We start from the raw sequence: 20,617 nt of genomic DNA, 5'->3' as shown, positions 1-20,617 counted from the left end.
GGTCAGCCTAGGAAATTCAGTGTTGTGGATCGCCGAAGACTTGGGTAGATTGTGAGTAGGGGCAAATTGAAAAGTATTGAGAACATCAGAAATGAAATGATTAGCAGAGGAAATCCTCAGGTATGCAATGAAACAGTTAGGCAGGAATTACAGAGACTTAATTGGGTGAAAAAACGTGGAATTCCCTCGTCGTTGATGAAAGATGCACAAAAGCAAAAACGTTTAAACTGGTGTCGGGCTCATGAAAATCAAGATTGGGATAATGTTTTCTTTTCGGATGAAAGTTCTGTTTGGCTTTTCCCTAATTGTGTGAAAATTTGGACCAAAGATACTGTCAAACCTATCTACCAGCGACCAAAACATAGCCCGAAGTTTCACATGTGGGGTGGCATATCGGCTCGTGGAGTGACGCCATTGTGTGTTTTCACGGGAAACTTGACAAAAGAAAGATACGTTGACATTCTAAATGGTCACCTTCTTCTGACAGCACAAACATTGTATGAAGATGATTGGATTTTCCAGCATGATAACGACCCAAAACACTCTGCGCGCTACACAAAACAGTGGTTGTCGGGCGAAAATGTTCAAATTTTAGACTGGCCCAGTTACAGCCCAGACCTAAACCCAATTGAGAATGTGTGGGGAGTCATGAAGGACAGAATAAACCAAAAGGGACTGAGAAATATTGAAGATATGAAGGCCGAGGTGGTCCAATATTGGGATACCCTGTCACACAATTATCTACAAACTTTGATGGGTAGTGTACCTAGGCGTATTCAGGCTATTACAAGACTGAGACTGTAAAAGGATGATGTTTTAACATGTTTATGTAAGTTAATGAGTTACATGACGCAACATGATTCTCAATAATTTCTGGGAATACTATATGCTATGCAGAATTGAGTCTCTAAATTTCATTTGGAACCGAGTCTGTAACTTTTTATCCAATCAGGTGTCTGCGCTGGGAAGTTGAGCAAACCGATCACGACTCACTTTTCACTTTTTGCATGATCTATCTTGGCGATTAAACTTGGGAATACAAGCCATGTAGAGGTTCTCTGCAAGAGGCAGTAGGAGTTCTTGCATATTTTTTTTAAGATTTGCACCTTTTTCTGTATGATTATCCCCAAATGTGAGTCACACTGCGAGCAAACCTTTGCAGTTGTACACCACTACCTTTGTTGACACTGGCAAGCTTGGTTATAACTGTGGCCTAGCTGATTGGCTATTGTGAGAATGCGGAACCAGCAAAGGGAGGCAATAAAATTATTGGGCCGACCCGTAGATGCATCCAGGGTATAGTGGTGACTTAGCAGAACGTAAACTCTGGCGATATCGAGGATGGCAGACATTTAAGTGTCAATAAACCAGACATTGAGTTTTCTCTGTGACACAGAATCACAATCAACATGGTTTTTTTGCATCTAACGAGTAGATTATTTACTTGTTTTTGTGCACAACCAAGATTAGACTACTGCTCAAGACCTATTACTCCAGGCATACATGTTGTTTCAAGCTCAACAAACATATTCACTACGCATGCATTATGGGCACAGCGCAGAGCAGCACACCTGTTGAAACCACTTTTTCCACCCAGCACTGGGGGGAAAATTAGTGAACTATTTAAACTCTGATTTGCGGACTTTTCTCATCCTGGTTTTTTTATCAACTTGACAGGTTGAATTGGCATTTTTGATAATTTGTTTTGATAAGCGCATACTGAAAGGTATCAGAATTTGCAAAGTTGTGTTATACTTTGCATGTGACATTTAACTTAACAGTCATTATCACCTGGTTGTTGTTTCATTTGTGTACATTTTGATATTTACGTGATTCTATCTTGCTACTCTGAATCTCTGAAATCGCAAGGTTTTGAGAAATTAGAGAACTGTATTCAATCTCTTTGATTCGGTGATGGTAGGCTTCCATCAGAGAACATCATGTATATTATTGTGAAGGAGACCTAAGGGAGTGTGCCCCATATTAATTTAGATTAATGTTGTTGGATACAAAAGTAAATTCAGCTTTCATTGACAAGCAGTATATACTTAACCAGATTTCAAGTCAGGTGGATATTGGCCGATATGCTTGGTTTTCGATCTACTGGCACAAGTAAGCATATGCACAGCTTAAACATCAGAGGCACTTATCGTCATTAGTTTTGTTCTCTGTTATTTCTGAATACATATTATTAATTTAACATTACATTGTGTTTACATTGTGTATTCTCTAATTTTTACCAAATGAATCAATATATTCTTGTGGATATGCATATTTCCACTCTAAACGAGAGCCTGAAATAAACGTGTTTCCTGCGCTACAACAGGGCATTGGCTGGTATTCAGCAATGCTCATTCAGTTTTTGATGACCATGTTTATTCAAGGGATTCAAGTGTTCCACTATGTTCGGAAAGAAGGAGACAAACATAATAAGCATGAGCCAGGATACAGAAAAATCTATTAAAATTTACTTAGTCTTTGTTCAGGAAATGTAGGGCTAATATATATCTCATGGTTCACTTGGTTCATCGAAACATTTTGCCAAGGAGAAAAGAAAATATTGATCAAAAGCTGAATGAATCTGGTAACAATGCTCACAACAAAAACACACTGAAGCTGTAATTGTTCCGAGGGTAAGATGTGAATCATGTCACTTGCTGCAATAACTATTTAACAAATCAATTCCACTTCTCTGAGTGGCATTTCTGTTTGACAACGGTGCAAGAATCTGTACCGAAACGTCGCGCTATCGTAATAAAGAAGTTGTTATCCATGAAGTTTGTCAATCTTGAAATCAATTCAAACTCGGATTCCAGGTTAGAATTGTACCAACGAACCCCTGTAATCCATGTTTGTTGTAAAGGGGCAAAGATATTTCCAACTCAACTTTACACATGTTGGTGTCAAATCTACCCACATTGACATCCCCAACCAAAAAAAAGACCAACAAAGTTAGACAATTATACAATATGATTAGGCATCGAACAAACTAGGTTTTAATGTGCTTGGGGAATCTAGATAAATTTATAACTTGTTCTAATATGGAACATTGTTATTTCACTACAGTAAGGGTAAATATGAGACACATGCATTCCAGCAGATACAAACAGAAGCGATGGATTTATTGAGACTTACATCAAAGAATCCAAAGCCCACTTGCACAGAACAATATTAGTTACAATCAATCATCACCATACACTTGCCGTAGTCCACTTGCACAAAGACAATCTTTAGGTGGCAAGTTTTAAGATCTCAACCAGGATCAAACTCTTCAACAGAGGAGGTAGAAACTACTTAAACTCGACTCCTGTCTACAGTTGACATGGGTAATACACAGAACATACCTCTCTCAATCACACCTTGCATGCAAAAAAAAAATCCCAATAATCTTTAACGACAAAAATCGATTCTAAATTCCAACTCTTTTGATTTATGAACCAAGAATGTGATATTGCAACCACAGAAATGCCAACCCATTTTTATGAAAATATTGAAATACAGAAAAAACATTAACAGATTTGAGAGTTTTTTAGTGACAAAATTATAATGAAAATCAAAACATAAAATTTCAGGGAAAATTCCTTATGATCTAGCAACTAAAAATGAACCCTATTTCACTGATAATTATTTATTCTTATTGTGAAAATCCTTTTCAAACAAACCTTAAATGCCTCAGTGTATTTTCCATGTATTACCATGATTACTTATGTTATATCTTAAATGTTTAGATTCAAATGTCTCTTGCCCAACTCAATTTGAGGTTAAAGAATGAGAAAGAAACTTGTTCTTGCAAGCTATCTGATTGTTGATTATTTTAGAAATAAACTAAGACAAAATCCTGAACAAAAAAAAAAAGTATGTGGAGCTCTGCGATGTCACAACATTAAATACAATGAGCATGTCAGACTTTATGGTATAAAGATAACATGCAAAAAGAAACCACTCCCATCTTGTGTAAAAAGTAAGATTAGCTGCCTCTGCGTAATTGAAAAGGTCATGGCCACTGCTAATTGCATGCAGACACCTTTCTGTACTATCCTTTCCTTAATTATCAAAAGAGTTTGTTGTTGCAGACATCTTCCAACACTGAACCGGGTGGGAATAGTACTTTATTATATCGGCTCAATGTGGTTCACTACCGATATACGAGGGGATGTCAATAAGTTCTGAGCCTTGCATAGAAAAGCACAAAATATTGGTATGAACCACATTTATTTTTCAACATAGTCCCCTTGTGAGTCAAGACACTTGTTCTGTCTTTTCTGCCAGGCGCTGATGCCATCTCTGTAGAAGGCGCCATTTTGGTCCTCAAACCAAGCCTCAGTAGCAGTAATAAGCTCATTATCATCCTGAAATCTACGACCACGCAAGTGTTTCTTGAGATTTAGGAACAGATGGTAATCACTTGGTGCCAGGTCTGGAGAGTAGGGGGGATGCAGCAATATTTCGTACCCGCATTCATGGACAGCAGCAGCTGCAACGCGAGAGGTGTGTACTGGAGCATTGTCTTGATGTAGAAGAATACTATGTCTGATCTTGCCCCGGCGCTTCTCCTTGATTGACTGTTGCACTTGCCTCAACAAGTTAGTGTAATATTCCCCATTCATTGTTCTTCCTTTAGGTAAGTAATCTATGTGGATGATGCCTTTGCTATCCCAGAAGACTGTCGCCATTACCTTCTGCACTGATCTGGAGGCTTTGAACTTTTTGGTCCTGGGAGAAGTGACATGTTTCCATTCCATGGGTTCTTGTTTGCTCTCAGGATCATAGTGGTGGATCCAGGTTTCATCACAGGTTACTAGCATAAACTGAAAATCTTCTGGATTCTTTTTGTATCTGGTTAACATGCCGTTGCTTATGGTGACCCTTGTTTGCTTCATTTCATCTGTAAGCATTCTTGGCACCCATCTTGCACACACCTTAGACATGACGAGATGTTCATGAAAAATTGTCTCGATGGATCCATGTGAAATGCCTGTGGTCTCCTCTAACTCATGGAGTGTGATTCGATGATTTTCCAGCATAAGTCTATGCACACTGTCAATGTTTTCCTGACTAGTGCTTGTTGTTGGGCGACCTGGACAGGGGTCATCTTCAAGACTCTCTCTACCATGCTTAATTCATGGTTTCAGATGTTAAATCTATGCTGCATTCTCCATGTTATTGTTGTTGTTGTTGTTGTTGTTGTTGAAGTGTTGAGGCAAACCATACAGTTTCATGCAATATTAAAGCAATCTTGAAACCTAAAGCTGATTATTTAGAGTGAAACAGATATTAACTTGAATGCAGTTGTGTCTCAGACTACAATGATCATAGCTCCTTACAACTGGTCCGAACCAAATGTAAATTTTGATTGTAACTTACAGTGAACTTAGCCTACAATCACTTCCTGTAAGTGGATGGGAACTGTTGGTCATACACCTGTTTTCAAAATTCTCTTTCCTTACACACAATGGTGATTTGTTGTTCTGTAATATCAGTGACTTCAGCTTAGGACTGTTTCTTTTGCCCTCTAGTTTAATATTAAAGTACCTATAAAGCATGCCAACGCTGGGCCAATGCAGTGCCAATGAGGTATGACAATGAAGAGCCAATGAAGGGCTGATTCAAAGCCACTGAAGCTTGCTTACGTTTGGCTGGCGTTGATACCAGGAGCGAAATTTCATCGGCCCAGTGATAATGGCATGCTACCTGGGCTATTTGCATTACAGTCTGCCTGTGGATTAATATACTCATCATATTACGTTACTGTACAGTATAATGCAAATTGCTGAACAGAAACAATTTATGTTTGCTAGTTCCCATTTATATTCCATTTCATCACATAAATCAGGGAGTGTGTGAGTTTAGTTTTACACCGCACTCAGCAATATTCCAGCTATATGGCAGTGGCCTGTAATTAATCAAGTCTGGACAAGACGATCCAGTGATCAACAGCATGAGCATCGATCTGTGCGCTTGGGAACCAATGACGTCTCAACCAAGCCAGCGAGTCTTACCACTCGATCACATTAGTCGCCACTTACAATACGCATGGGTTACAGAAGGCCAATATTCTAGACCTTCACAGGTTGCCATATGCATCAAGATGAAAGCAAAATGCAAGAAAATATTAAAGTTATCAGGGTTTTTTTGAGCCACTGTAGGATAATTATGTTCTCCACTCAAGTCAGGAGAAAAAAAGGCTAACCCAAACCCTTTAACTTGAAGTTAAAAAACTCAAACCTAACACTCATCACAAAATAAGGTAGCAAACATATTCTAAACTCACACCGTATTTCACATACCAGAACATACTACAAAATGTGAATTATCTGATAGCAAAAATCGCAATTGCACAACAATGCACAACTGTCCAAACAATTTGAGGCGTAATCTGGGAAACTGATAGTGGTGTTGTACGGGTGTGTTCCGCATTCTGCAGATAGATGGCTTTTGGTACTAACTGGAAGTAGATGAGACTCAAAAGTTAAAAACGCATGTTGAATAGTTTAGTTATCTGGACCAATATAGCTGGTATTCTAGGTGCAAGCTGGCAGCTTCACTTTAGTGGGTCTCTGACTCTACACATTTTGACAGCTCAGGGTCTATATCACAATACATTTTACTACTTAGGAAAAGCATTCCTGGTGCTATATCTAGACTTGTTTCGTAAAAACTTGGTCGTTTTTATCACGAGCACATGCGTACTCCAAAGGAGATGGTGGATGCCAGATCTGTGACCTGAGACTGGTGCGGGATCAACTCGCAGCCACCTGACAACTCATCTATATCTTTCATTTGTTCATGACAGCGCGCAGAAGTGCTCTCTCTGTATGTCAACAGTAACATACTTACGACCAGGGTAAAATACACTGACCTACTTGGCAAACTAAGCGGTATCAGGCACTTTAACAAACATGCCTGTCTCCTTTCGCTTTTCGCAATCCTCAGTCTCCCGCCTGACACTGCTTCCGGTTTGTTGCAGTAATGAAAAGCGATCCAGAAATGAATCGGAAGAGGATCGCGAAAAACGACACAATTTATGTGAGACAGACATTAACCAAAATACATTATAATCTTTCCATTATCAATATTTTTTTAACTACGATACCACCACCGTAGGATTCGATTCTGTCAAATATATTTAAAATGCTTCTTTATTCAGATGATACGACGTTTCTATATAGATTCGTGTATTTTCTGAATAAAGAAGTTGTTCATCCATAAAGCTTGTTCACACATTACCCTCCAACCTCTAAATCACGCCACTCAAAGAAGTTTATCAGAACTGTAAATTCCGTTGTCAGACGTATCAACCGCACCTCTCGTCATGACCATATCATACCAGTCATAGAGTTTCTACACTGGCTGCCCACCTCTGCAAGACTTTCCTTCAGAATCCTCATTCTAACTCATGACTTGCTCCAGGACAATCTCATACAACTTGTCTCCGAGTATGTACCCCAGTGAAATCTCCCATTCCCCTGTGACTGTCTCCTCACCACGCGATTAACCACACTGTCTGATCGATGATTAAACAAACAATCTGATCCAGCCTTCTTTGCCAGCTCGAAATACAGTTCTACCAAGCTTGACATTAACTGCATATGCATGCCTTTTAGAAACTGGGAAAATCTAACAACTGTTATATTTCGGATTAAGTTTTCTAAGTGAAGAACAAATTCGAGAACATTTACTGCGCCGAGTCTCTGCCGGGATTCGACCCCAGAATCTTAGGTTTTGGACCCCGATCAAGAGCACCCAGAGCATTGAAAGTATTCGACAACACAAGCTGTGCAAATGGCCTCACAAAGCATGTGATCTTAACTATCGGTTAGCCGACTTTTGTGTGAAAGCCGTGGTCGGTTATTGTATGGTAAGGGGGGTGTTGTTCATGCTTTTCGGTAAAAATCGAGATCATAATCCCCACACCTCCACATCCCCTCGTGTAATAAATTGCGAACGGTTCCTTACTAAGAAAGTGTAACCTCAAATATGATATTAACTGTAACTTAATTATAACAGATTTGTACGTTGTTGGTAATACATTGTATTACATTTCAGTATAATGACGGCCAAGGATCATGTGACTTTGTCCTGCCAGCTGCAGAATATATTATAAGGGTAACGCTATTTTTCAGGGCTTTATCATTTGCAGAAGCCCGAGGTCTTTCATTAACTGAAAAGACCGAGGGCTTCGGCCAATGATAACGCCCTGAAAAATAGCGTTACCGTTATTATGGCTAAAATGAATAGAATTTTTAATAAAATAAGAATAATAACAGCGACATCGGTTTAGAAGCATTTACTGCCAACAACAAAACGACAGAGGTCACTGACACACATTTTACAAATATAGACACGTCATAGAACACAAATGACGTCACTATTGAGAGTGACGACATTCGACCTTGACCTTTGCTCACACTACCAGCCCCCATTGTTTTCAGTGATCAGCAACGTTTGACTTCAAGTCGATGTTTTCATTGCTGTATGTTGTCATTTATGCTACAATTGTTATGGTTGGCACAGGCAGGAAAGCGCATAATGACACAGGCACATGTGACGAATATGAACCAGATATAAGGTCATAATGAACCCAAGTTTAAACGAGCCGAAGGTGATCGAACCTCAATAGGTGAGCTACTTATGACGTCACGTAACAACGGGCTTGATAATGGCCCGTCGTCAAGCATTTTGCGGGCGTTATCAAGTTTTATAGCTAAAATGGATAGAATTATCATGAAAACGACCGCTCGATAACGCCCGCAAAATGCTTGACGACGGGCCATTATCAAGCCCGTTGTTACGTGACGTCATAAGTAGCTCAGCTGTTGAAGTTCAATCACCTTCGGCTCGTTTAAACTTGGGTTCATTATGACCTTATATCTGGTTCATATTCGTCACATGTGCCTGTGCCATTATGCGCTTTCCTGCTTGTGCCATCCATAACGATTATGCCATAAATGACAACATACAGCAATGAAAACATCGACTTGAAGTCAAACGTTGTTGATCACTGAAAACAATGGCGGCTGGTAGTATGAGCAAAGGTCAAGGTCGAATGTCGTCACTTTCAATAGTGACGTCATCTGTGTAGTTCTATGACGTGTCTATATTTGTAAAATCTGTGTCAGTGACCTCCGTCGTTTTGTTGTTGGCAGTAAATGCTTCTAAACCGATGCCGGTGTTTTTATTATTCTTTTATAAAAAATTCTATTCATTTTAGCTATAATAACGGTAACGCTATTTTTTTCAGGGCATTATCATTTGCAGAAGCCCTCGGCCATAACGCTTTTACTACGGCCATCTGCTTTCCGGGGTTAAAAACTCAACCACGTGTAGAGTGTGGTTTTTAAGTGCAATTTTAAGACCATCTCTCGACATGTTTGAATGTGAAGAAAAAACATGCAACAACAAATTCTGATGGTGAACAAGTAAGAGTTTATGCTCACAAGTACAAAACAGTAACAAATAAAACGTACTTTCTATAAATAACATATTACATGTTGACATTTACTTGAGCAATATTTAATTGCACATTGAAAATGTGAATCATTAACTGGAACACGGAATGTGAAGAGAAGTCAATGTTGCAAGTATGATACCAAATGGCCCTATGAATCTTTGTGTATGTAGATTGATCATATAACGTATTTTGGGCAGTGATATCTAGATATGCGTGACTGAAAAAATAAAATTTAATAAACTAACAAATACGAATTCTCTGGGAGAATGATTGCACAGTGTGATGAATGCATGAAATAAAAAAGAATTAATAAAATAAATGTGAACAAAAATGTTTTAAAATGGATATAAAAATTCATGTAAGTATCTTTGGTAAAAATCTTATTAAGAAATTATGTATGCGACATAGTGGCTTAACAGTCTAGTTCAAACTTTATTTGACTGCATTCTACAGTTGTGTTAGCTGTTGGCTATTTGTGAGATGGTTATGAACCATCTTACAGACATGCTGATCATCACAGCTTGAACATAGCTGAATAGATAACAATCTGTAATATTTAATATACGTAATAACAAAACTGCATATGAATATACAGTGGTAAAAATAGTGTCCATCACACTTTTACTATCTATGAACATGTGACCGTATGTGTTATTTAGGGGCTGGGTTATAGTAAGGCTCAACTGTGGTTGGGTGTAGATCACATCCTGATCTCAGGTCTAGCAGTGTAGGAAAACATCGAGCATACGGGCCAACACTTGTTGGAGATATGAGCTCCTCCACAGCAGAGCATGGCGGTATGTGGGATTTCAGTTCGGTGAGTGTCACAGATACCCTCTCATTTTTGCGAACACCTGGTGTCATCGCTAACTAACTAATGGTGATTTATACGCACAAGCTTCTGGCATTACATTGGCCAGTGCGATAAGGAGGGAATGTTGTAGATTTATGGGAATGTGTTATTGGCGACACCGATGTCACCAATACCCGCACTTCTGAGGAAAGGGTATACAATATTTAATGTCCGCATTGTTTCGCCATTCTTTGTTTCACTGACACGATCGGTGATGTGGTGTAAGAGATGACCGAGCTTCATCTGCAAATCGCATGTAGACAGTAGCACCATTATACTTGCAACTCTGCAGTCACGTTATCAAGAAGCATTGACAAGGAACAGGTGGATGACACCAGACCTGCAGCCTCGATCATCCGGGCTATTCTGCCTCCAGTGATACATCCCCACCAGTGGAGCGTATTGACTCCAGGTCCCGGCAACAGTGTGTAATGCGAAGCAATATTACTGTTTCTTTGTAGTCTCCACACTATGCCATACAGTCGCCATGGAGCGAGAACACATCGAGCTGGATCCAGTATTTGCTTTACCGCCATCGGTGCCATTGTCATTCATGGTGCCTTAATCACCATGGCTGCATACATCATGGTTGGCGCGTCAGAGGGAAGGATTTAATTCCCGTTGTTTTCATCATGAATTAGTGTCTCCATTGTGTAATTGGTGGCCGTTATGTATTGAAAGCTTTCCGGGGATATTGTCATCTGTTTCTCCCCCACCACCGCTGAAACATCCGCGAACCTGTTCTGCTGCACGTAGACAATCCCCAGAGTCACCATTGTCGCTATCCGAGGGTGCACTGACCTCCAGTGCAGAACCCCCAGCTGCCTTTTCATTATCGTGTGTCATAACGCCTTGTGGGTTTATGTGGACGATATTGTCGTCTGTTATTTCAGGGGAATTCGACGCCTGGTGTGACGTTGGGGTATTGTGTGACGTCATGGTGGTATCTTGTGATGTCACTGTCTTTGTTTCGCCTGACTGTTTCTGAGACGACTCGCCTGTTTCGTGAATGGTAGGGGCTTGTTTCTTGCAATCGGAAGAATCATCGGGTCGGCTTGCATTCATTAGGACAGACGACATAGTTGGATCAAAGAAGTCACCACGTAGCCATATATGTTTGGATCCTGTGATGTAATGCCGGAAATGACGTAGAACACGACTTCCCAATGAATTATAAGATTCTCCCATAACCTGAAAAAACCCAATAAAACGTATTTATAGTTTGTGATTCCTGCATTGGAGCATTTACAGTATTCACAGTCCTTACTCAATAAAATATAAAATACAACATATGCATGTGTTTTAAAAGTCAGACGTTACTTTGCCGAACGCTGACAATTTACCTCTATTTCCAGGTCTTGGGTTCCGATGCTGAGTTTGGCTCTGTACAGGTTCTTCCTCCTGGAAGTGTGAACTCCCTTGCTGTTGATTGGTCCGATGAGTTCCGGATTTAAGGTGTATAAAAGATCTTCTTGTAACGTTGTGACGTCACTTCCGGAATCGACCATGAAGTCTGCGAAAACAAGCACATTGTTGGACGAGGACTCAGTAGACCAACTCACATCTTCACGGGTCAATATAGTGTTAGCATGACTGGGACTTTGGGGCAACCTAGTGGTTAAGGCGTTCGCGAAGGAAACCCGGTACTCTTCCCGACATGAGTACAATGTGTGAAGCCCGTTTCTGGTTTGGAATATTGCTAGATCCTTAAACAAGTACTCACTCACTCTCAGCGTGAACAGGTGGCATCAAAGTGATAGGACATAATGGATTTTCACGGCTTTTCGCAGTATTCTAGCAATATCAAGGCATGAGCCACAGAAATTAGCTTCATACATTGTACCCCTGTTGTGAATCGTACTTGGGCCTTTGGCGTGACGAGATCAAGTAATATACTCGGGTCTCACTTAAGGTCTCACTTGCTAATGTTGTAATTTGCTAAGTGGGGACATCTGAGTGGGTCTAAAATTAATTCACAAGCGGTGGCTTACCTATCTTGTGACTTCGGGAGGCGTCCCGTGTGGATGCTATGGTGGCCTCCACGCAGAGGAAGTCGTACTTGGCGTCATCGAGGTTGGTGGGTTTACCCCAGAACCCCTCCGCAACGGGAACCTCGAGATCAGAGTCTTCAGTCCTTCGACGCTTGTTCAACTGGCGCACTGCCGAGACAACAAAACACTATAGTACACTGCAACTTCTTGCTGTAGACCTTGTTGTATTATGCATTAGGAAACAGTGCATGCGATTGCTGGGTAGCAGATCGTATAATCCCCACACTCCAAGTAAACCTAGTGTAAGACTGATAGCGCTAAAAGTTCTTGATGTGTGACACATAGATTTGCGACAGTCATATATAGTGCTTCACTCTTGTATGAGGACGTAAACCGCAGTGTGCACTAATCCAGTCGTAAATCGTGTTTCGTAAACAGCTCATGTATAGAGAATCTCACCAAATTATCTACTGATGTCAGTTATATCATCACTAGCTGATACGTTATTTTTACTTTTATCAACAAGTGTTGATATATTTGATATCATATGACACAAGAGTAAGAATTTATTTACCATGAAAATTACTGTTCATTAGTTTTCAGTGACTTGCAGTGCAGCTATGTCATGGCATTGGGACGTCATCAAGTATTTGACTTAGCATTGCGAGTCATGTAATTGATGACGTCAGGGCATTGAAATAAAAATCCAAGGTGAAATCGTTATTACCCATATAGTTGAAAATAAATCATGTCATATTTTAAATAGTGTGGCATTGTTTCAGTATTTCGTCGTCTGTGGCGTCATTTAACAACTCTCGTCACGATATGGCTGAGATATTGCCGATGTGACGTTAAATATTAACTCACTCACTCATTAAACAACTGAACGTGACTTCAATAAACCGTCAGACTTGGTTACCGTGTTGTACAGAACAAATGAACATTTCTAAGATGCTTCGGTGAAAGATCAAAGGCGCCGACAATACTTTATCAGACGATAATGTGCACTTTTGCATTACGTCACGATGTCTTGACGTCACTGCGCCGTTCCAGTCTGCCCCCTCGAAATCGAACTTTTTTGCTTTATGTCACAATGTATCCGACGTCACGATGGATGTCAGCTGCCATCGCCTCGTACAGCCTCCCACAGTAAACTGCTTCGTCGCATCGAGTTTCTTGGTTTGCAGTTGCATCACACAGCTAACATCACCGGTGGAAACATTACGTTTGTGTTTTCCGAAGGATAAAATGTCTCATAGTTCGACTCAAAATTTTACAGAGACACGGTCATGTTTGCAGTGTTTACATTCCCATAACGCAATCGTGGAATGTCGCATGACTAATCAGCTTCAGCTGAATGTACTGATCTAAACTTTAGGTAGTAGAAATGAGACGGTCATATTGCCTTCTATGGTTTACGATGTAATTAAAATGATCTAGAAAAGATATTTAACCCGGACATAAACCGTCACCAAACTGTTCATCCTTGTTTTTCTAGTAACGTTTGTCTTAACGTAGGGGGCTGACACGTCAAAAGAACAGCGCGTCAGCTAGTCCTGTGCGAGGATTCTTAATTTAGGCCACAGACACCGTCGTTTGTTTTCTGCCATAGATTAATCGAAATTAGGCTTAGAAATTATTGCGGCATCTCAGAAAAGAAACACGGTTCGCTCTACCACCATGTATAGTGTAATAAAGCACACTTTCGCCCTTAACGATTATAACGTTAAAGCGCTCGAACGCAAGCGTTCTCAACACCATGAGTAGTGTAATAAACCACACTTTCGCCCTGAACTAGTATAACGTTAAAGCGCTATACATGGTTGTAGAACGAACTGTATTACATGGAAAATGAAGAAATTATTGCGCTCGCGAGTTTTCCATGTACGACTTACACGAAACTCGTATACAAGTGTGTATTGCCCTCGCTTGTGCAAAATTTCACACTCGTTTCGTGTAAGTCGTATGACGCACTTGATGAAACATCAGTATAAGTATCTCCAGTGGGTCACAGTTTGGGATGATGAAATGAGGATTGAGAGGTGACGATTTATGACGGTGTATATGATGATGGGTTCCCTGGCCCTGATTCAAGATTGAAGGTCGCCGACTACTTTTTGTCGTGATAGGATGCGTGCCCATGGCGAACGCAACCCAGTAAATGTTTTCGGGCGGAGACTTATGGGTATGTTATGTGGAGAGAGCAGATTTTAAGATCATGTTCACAATGCATAGCAAACCTTACCATTGTCAAATGTTCATAGTTTGAGTTCAGAACTAGGCTACTGTTATTGAGGAATTAAACAAGAGACGCGAATGTAGGTTACAATGATATATATAGCTTGACCTAGTTACGTCATACGTCTATTCCTATTGCTTATGAAAGTTTCTCATGGGAACATATTTCAAACGATGCAGTTTCGCAGTCACGGTTTGCCCTCTGACTTGATAACACCACATAAACATCTTTTCCAATAGAATGAAGGTATAACATCACTATACTTGAGTTGCTTACGGTCTTTCAAAACAGGTTACCCGATCACAACCAACACACTGTCGCCATTACGTAGTACTTATTTGCTGCATTAAAGGCAGCGGTCTGTCATTAACAGTTTCTCTGAAAATATTGTTAAACGGAATTAAATCTGGAAAATCTCACTCCACAGGATTACGTTCGAGGGGGCTTCTAAACCATCTGTTACCAGTTAAGCATGACGTTTTAATCCAAGGTAGTCATTACAGTCTTACTGGTGACAGTGTCAGCTGTCGTGGAGAATCTACACTATGTTGGCTTATACTATACATTCCGTGCATTCCACCCACTTTCATTTCACATATCTGTAGTACAGGGGTCGCTCGTATTTCACTGATGACGTGATTGGGAAGAATTGGGGGTGGAAGGTGATTGAATTGAGTGATATTTACAGAAATAGTTCCAAAATTATCTTTATACGGTATATAAACAGGAGCCTTGACTCTTTCTTCCTTATCAAAACACTGCAGGTATACAGACTTGCCAATATTCTAGACTTTAGATGGATTCTAGACTTTAGATGGAATGCAGTGGGTATACTTGTTTCAGGGTCGGTGTGACAGATGAGGTTTGAAGACGAAAATGAAGAGGGAGAAAACATAAAATATAAAACTATCAGATAAAATCATCGTATTAGGTATACACTATAACAACATCACAGTACCACCCAGTAAACTATCGCGTGGACATATGTTTACAATTATTGTGTTAGCTAAAGCTTCTATAATTCGTGGAATAACTCCATTTTACGGACTGATGTGATTCTACTCGTGGAAAGGTCTCTAACACTTTATGTAGAACATTACTGGGCAAAACATAAGTGTTTCACTTAATATCACAAGTAAAAGATAGTCTAGGCACAGATTTAATTCTGTCTAAAAAATGAAGCAAAGAGGAACTGATTATTGTATTCGCCGTTTGATATCATGTATACATGGTTGCTTTCTAATTATTGTACTCGATGTATTTGATATCATATATTCATGGTTGCTTTCTAAGGATTGTATTCGATGTATTTGATATCATGTGTACATGGCTGTATTCTGGGTCACTGTTTCGGAGACTATGTTCAGCCGTATAATGTTTTCATAACGATTTACATATCAATTTTGGCGCTGTACGTTTTATTTCGGCTTCCTAAAGGAAGACAAGGCGGTTGTGGGTGTTTTGGAAGCGTTTGTGTACCACATTCACGCAAGTCCCTGTGTGTGACTTGTTACAGTGTGGAACCAGTGTAGGTCGGACAGTGAAGAACTAGACAGTCAACGCACCTGCCCTCTCTAGTCGCCGTTGGTGCCCCAGCATTGTCATCTCCAGTTCGTCGTACACGTTGACGTCGGGCAGACTTAGACGTGCTATGTCGTCCAGGTCCACGAGCTCGCTGCCGATGAAGCCGACGAAGTAATGCTCCAGTTCATACCCTCGCAGCCATTCCAATAACTTGCTCTCCTCACTGATTTTGTGCTTCTTAGCTGTGGAGAAAGAGTACCGGCATTGATGAATTTGACACGACAACGACAACGACAACGACAAATAAACAACAACAACAAGAACTACCACTACCACTACCACTACCACTACCACTACCACTACCACTACCACCACCACCACCACTACTACTACTACTACTACTACTACTACTACTACTAAACATCAGCCCATCACTTCCAATTCCACCATTGCGTTGGGTTAGTAGCAACACTGACTTGGGGCGGTGGGGTAGTCCTATGGTTAAAGTAACCTTCGGGACGGTTGTCGATTCCTCAAATGGTTACAATGAGTGAAACTCATTCCCGGCGCCACTCGCCGTGATATAGTCACTTACTGACTCGTTTCTACCACTAATGACAATTAGTTTATTTGTTGCTCAACACTACACCCAACAATGTTACAGCTGTATGGCCATGGCCTATAAATAATCGAGCCTGGCCCGGACAATCCAGTGATCAACATCATGAACATCGATCTACGCAAATTGAGATACGATGACATGTGTCAACTAAGTCAACAAGATGCCTCTCACGACATGGGTCACTGAAGACCAATTCTAGCCCAAGGATAATTGCCACCAATCTTCCGTACATTCCTCATATGTTCAACATGCCCATGAAATCAACACATTCCAAAACAGAATTACCAGACCCATGTGAAGACACATCCTAATGCACCATTAACAAAGCCATCCGAACACAATTTATTGTATATAATACTTATACATTCAGTGTTAAGACGTCATGCAATTATAGAAGCATAGTCAAACAGCGTATTGTTTAGTTTATCCTTGTGTCCACGCCCTGTAGACAGTCCACATTCATTATCACTGGAGTACCGGCCATCTAGCGGCACGTACAAGATTGATTGTGCAATCACCAATCAACACGACAAACCTCGGGTCATTAACGCGTTTTTGTGCTGGGTAAAACTGTAACAATTACGGGTAGTTTGTCAGACCACTGACGCTCTCAAATGAACACGCAAAGCACGCCACGAAACCAGCCAAGCGGATCATCGACCCTGTCTTGTGAAACAGCCACCTGGCCTCATTCCCCATGATGTTATTTTCTCCAGAGTCAATATACAGATAACATAATTATACATTTGGAACATAATCCTAATTACCATTCAGCAATAACAAATGTCACAGTGCATTATGGGTAAAACTAGTAACTTCTTGGGTTAAAACATCTGACATACACGATATAATATAGCTTAAAAACAAACGAACCACGATACAGCTCTATCGATCACTTAAATTGTTTCCATGAAAAACAAAATGATAAGAAGCTTTCAGAAATCCCTGTATATGCAAACATATACTTGTTAGCCCTTGTATAACTATCGCAGTAAAACAGATTATGACTGAGTACATATAGATCATAAGTTATTAGTCGATAAGACCCCTGTAAGTCCTTGTGCGATTACCTGGCTCACCCGAAGTTCAGACAGCTGTTGCACTACTCACCTGCCGAAAGTAGGTCACGCCGATGCGAGGGATCAGTAATGCACATTTCATCTAAATCGTCCTCCCCTATATACTGTAGGTCTGTCTCGCGATCGTAGCCCTTGTGAAGAAAGCTGGATATATATCCTTGTAATCCGATTGACTGGAGAAATATATTCACACCACGAGACATCGCGACTTCATTCTCGTTCATGGCTGATTTTATCGTCCAGATGTGATCCTAACGGGTAAAATGCATCCGTTGAACTGCTGGGGATAACAGTTAATACCTTTACTTATTTACAACATGTCGCGATCGTACCTTGTGCCGCTTTCAAGGGGACAACAAAGCAGGGCAAACAATCAACATTCCATTGGTCGAGAGCAAAGGGACGCGTCGTTCGTTGCTAGGAAACAGCCAATCACCACTTGACACTCTCAAATGTGCCGTATACCATTGTGGAAAATCCGGTCTAAAATTAGACCCAACAGGCGAGTAATCGGGCTATTCTTAGCGCAGCGACAACGTGGACTGTCACGTGATATCTAAAGGCTATATTTAGATGAACCACGTGACTGTAGAGGGAATCCACGACAGCAAGATGGCGTCTTCACAAGAAAGCGAACGAAGAGTTGCTCTTATCACCGGCATTACAGGACAGGTATTGGCTTTACGTTTTAAAAGACAGAAGTTCGTAATGGGAGATTGTTATACAAAAATACGTTTTGTAATTAATGAAACGTGATTTGGATAACATGCCAAGTTGCACACAGTGATTGTTTCACGTGCAGGTACTTGTTGTAACGCGACATACCGGTTGCTCAATCACCCAGAATGGGTTCAGCGTGAATGAAACATTCACAGGGGTTAACAGGAAGGATAATATTCAATATCTCTAACTACCGAAATATTCACACGGAATCATTGACATGTCTGTCAGCCTGAGTATGATTGTTAATAACGATTTTTTTAACTAAAAAGAAATTACTGGGTTTATTTTCAAACCTTCCGACATGTAACACATTGTAAGCTGCAAGCTTCCATCCCCCTTCTATCCATACATATGACAACAAATTACCCCCCACCCCACCCGTCCCATCCCCTGCAAATGCTTGGGTGATACAGGGTATAATCAGACATCTAAGAACATTTATTGTCATAATTATCGCATGAACTATTTTTAAGTATGTCATAACTTTTGGAGGATAAATTCATATAAAGCACAAGAAATCGTTTATGAATTTACTATGTCAGTGTGACATAACAGCTCATGATTATCTCTGTACCAAGAACATTTTCTTCATAAAAGTCAACATAACATTATCTGTTTTAGTGTCTGGTATATTTACTAATTAGCCATTCATTAATTACTGGTTTAATGACTGGTGAGGATTATTGTATATCAGTTATTCTTTCAAGTTTGATTCATGAGATGGTTTATCTCGTTATGGGTCGAATGTTCTTATGTTGTTGTTTTAAGTAAAGTGTTTACAAACTATTGAAACAGGATTACAGTTGGTGTGCATTATTTCATGGGATTTAGTGATGGTGCATTACCTGCAGACAATGTGTCTCTTATGTCCTTAAACATGGTTAACATGTCTCTGGCGTATTCAGATATGTCAGAATATGCTGAAATTGGACATAACCTTCTAGCGCCTAACAGGCTGCTTGGGGTATCTTGGGTAATAATGATCAGATTTTGATTAAGCACATGAGCAATCACTTGGTGGTTGGAGAGTGTGTGCTATTGACGAAAACATTTTATCATACCACTAACTTAAGTCTTTAGTTTTCTTGGTCATTACTTGGCCTATCAAGACTTCTTTAGTTTAATTGTGATTATTGTCTGTCAATTATGTTCATAAGTAGACACAACAGTAGACTCACAAGACTATACCTCTCATTGCTGGTGAGATTCCGGTGTGATGCTCTTTTAATTTTAATGTGTTTACAGACTGTTGAAACAAGAATACAATTAGTGTCATTTGTTTCACAGGGATTAGTGATTAAATAACCTTGATGGCGAATGTCGTTGAGAGATACAGGTTTTGTAACCAAATCTGTCTCCAAATGTTTTCCCACTGGTTCGTTACCTTACACATTGTAATAAAGCAATGACTAAGACAATGAGGGACATCTGATGCTGATCAGGTTTAGGGAAGTGAGCTTTGAAGTTTGTGATTAGCTGATCAGTAATTGGGACTGATACCTCTTTATGCGCTTAATGTGTGATACATCACATATATGTTTTGTTCTGTTTGATTTTAGCACAGATGAAATAACCTGTGAGAAAATTAAATCAATTAATTCATAACAAACTATGATTAGAAGCTGTATTCGTCATTTCACAGTATTGATGATTTCAGTCCCAAGTTTGATCATCTGTGCATTGTTGGTTATTTCAAGTGCATCGTCATGAAACCCAGTTTAATGGTTTTTGTGACTAATGGTGCAATATGTTACAAAGCTTTCAGAAATATTCAAGTCAATATTAGCAATAACATCTGATAAAATGTAGCAGTGAAAAGATTGTCACTGAAGCACATCTTCCATTGACTTCATCACTCACCTTCGCTGTGGTAACCGCCCATTGCCATTCAAGGTGTTGTAGTTAGTGCCATGCAGAAACAGCCAACATTGCCATTTTGTTATTGATTGATGTATGAGTAGATTGTACAAGTATACAACTGATATACTGTAGTTTTTTACCATTGATCATTTCTCTCCAGCAACATCTGATGGTGTACAATATGACACACTTTTGATCTCACTACCACTTTGATATTGATACGATGCAGCTGTGACAGCTAACTGTATTTGCCAAAATTAGGCCTTCAATATTTC

General features: G+C 40.0%; 3 protein-coding genes across 3 annotated transcripts in view; 1 reads left to right on the top strand and 2 right to left on the bottom strand.

Moving 5' to 3' along the window:
* Window positions 1-6,946, bottom strand: part of LOC137257570 (uncharacterized) — a 57,093-nt gene extending 50,147 nt beyond the window's left edge. The window contains exon 1 of the mRNA XM_067794895.1: window positions 6,860-6,946. The gene's annotated coding sequence lies outside the window, so the exon portion shown is untranslated. The remainder of the gene's footprint in view (window positions 1-6,859) is intronic.
* A 2,460-nt stretch (window positions 6,947-9,406) lies between these two features.
* Window positions 9,407-18,436, bottom strand: LOC137257960 (uncharacterized). The gene is made up of 5 exons (XM_067795480.1): window positions 17,791-18,436; window positions 16,100-16,300; window positions 12,296-12,463; window positions 11,648-11,817; window positions 9,407-11,495 (listed from the first exon to the last, which is right to left on the bottom strand). Exons 1-5 carry the CDS (start codon window positions 17,981-17,983, stop codon window positions 10,935-10,937), a joined length of 1,293 nt encoding a protein of 430 aa, XP_067651581.1. The 5' UTR covers window positions 17,984-18,436; the 3' UTR covers window positions 9,407-10,934.
* LOC137257961 (GDP-mannose 4,6 dehydratase-like) overlaps window positions 18,337-20,617 on the top strand; it is a 59,854-nt gene continuing 57,573 nt past the window's right edge. Inside the window, exon 1 of the mRNA XM_067795481.1 lies at window positions 18,337-18,431. Within this exon, the coding sequence (XP_067651582.1) occupies window positions 18,372-18,431 (60 nt within the window). The 5' untranslated portion in view covers window positions 18,337-18,371. The remainder of the gene's footprint in view (window positions 18,432-20,617) is intronic.

Source organism: Haliotis asinina, chromosome 12 (genome assembly GCF_037392515.1).
Source record: "Haliotis asinina isolate JCU_RB_2024 chromosome 12, JCU_Hal_asi_v2, whole genome shotgun sequence".
In the NCBI taxonomy this organism is placed as follows: domain Eukaryota; kingdom Metazoa; phylum Mollusca; class Gastropoda; order Lepetellida; family Haliotidae; genus Haliotis; species Haliotis asinina.
This window is presented reverse-complemented; position numbering and strand designations above follow the sequence as displayed.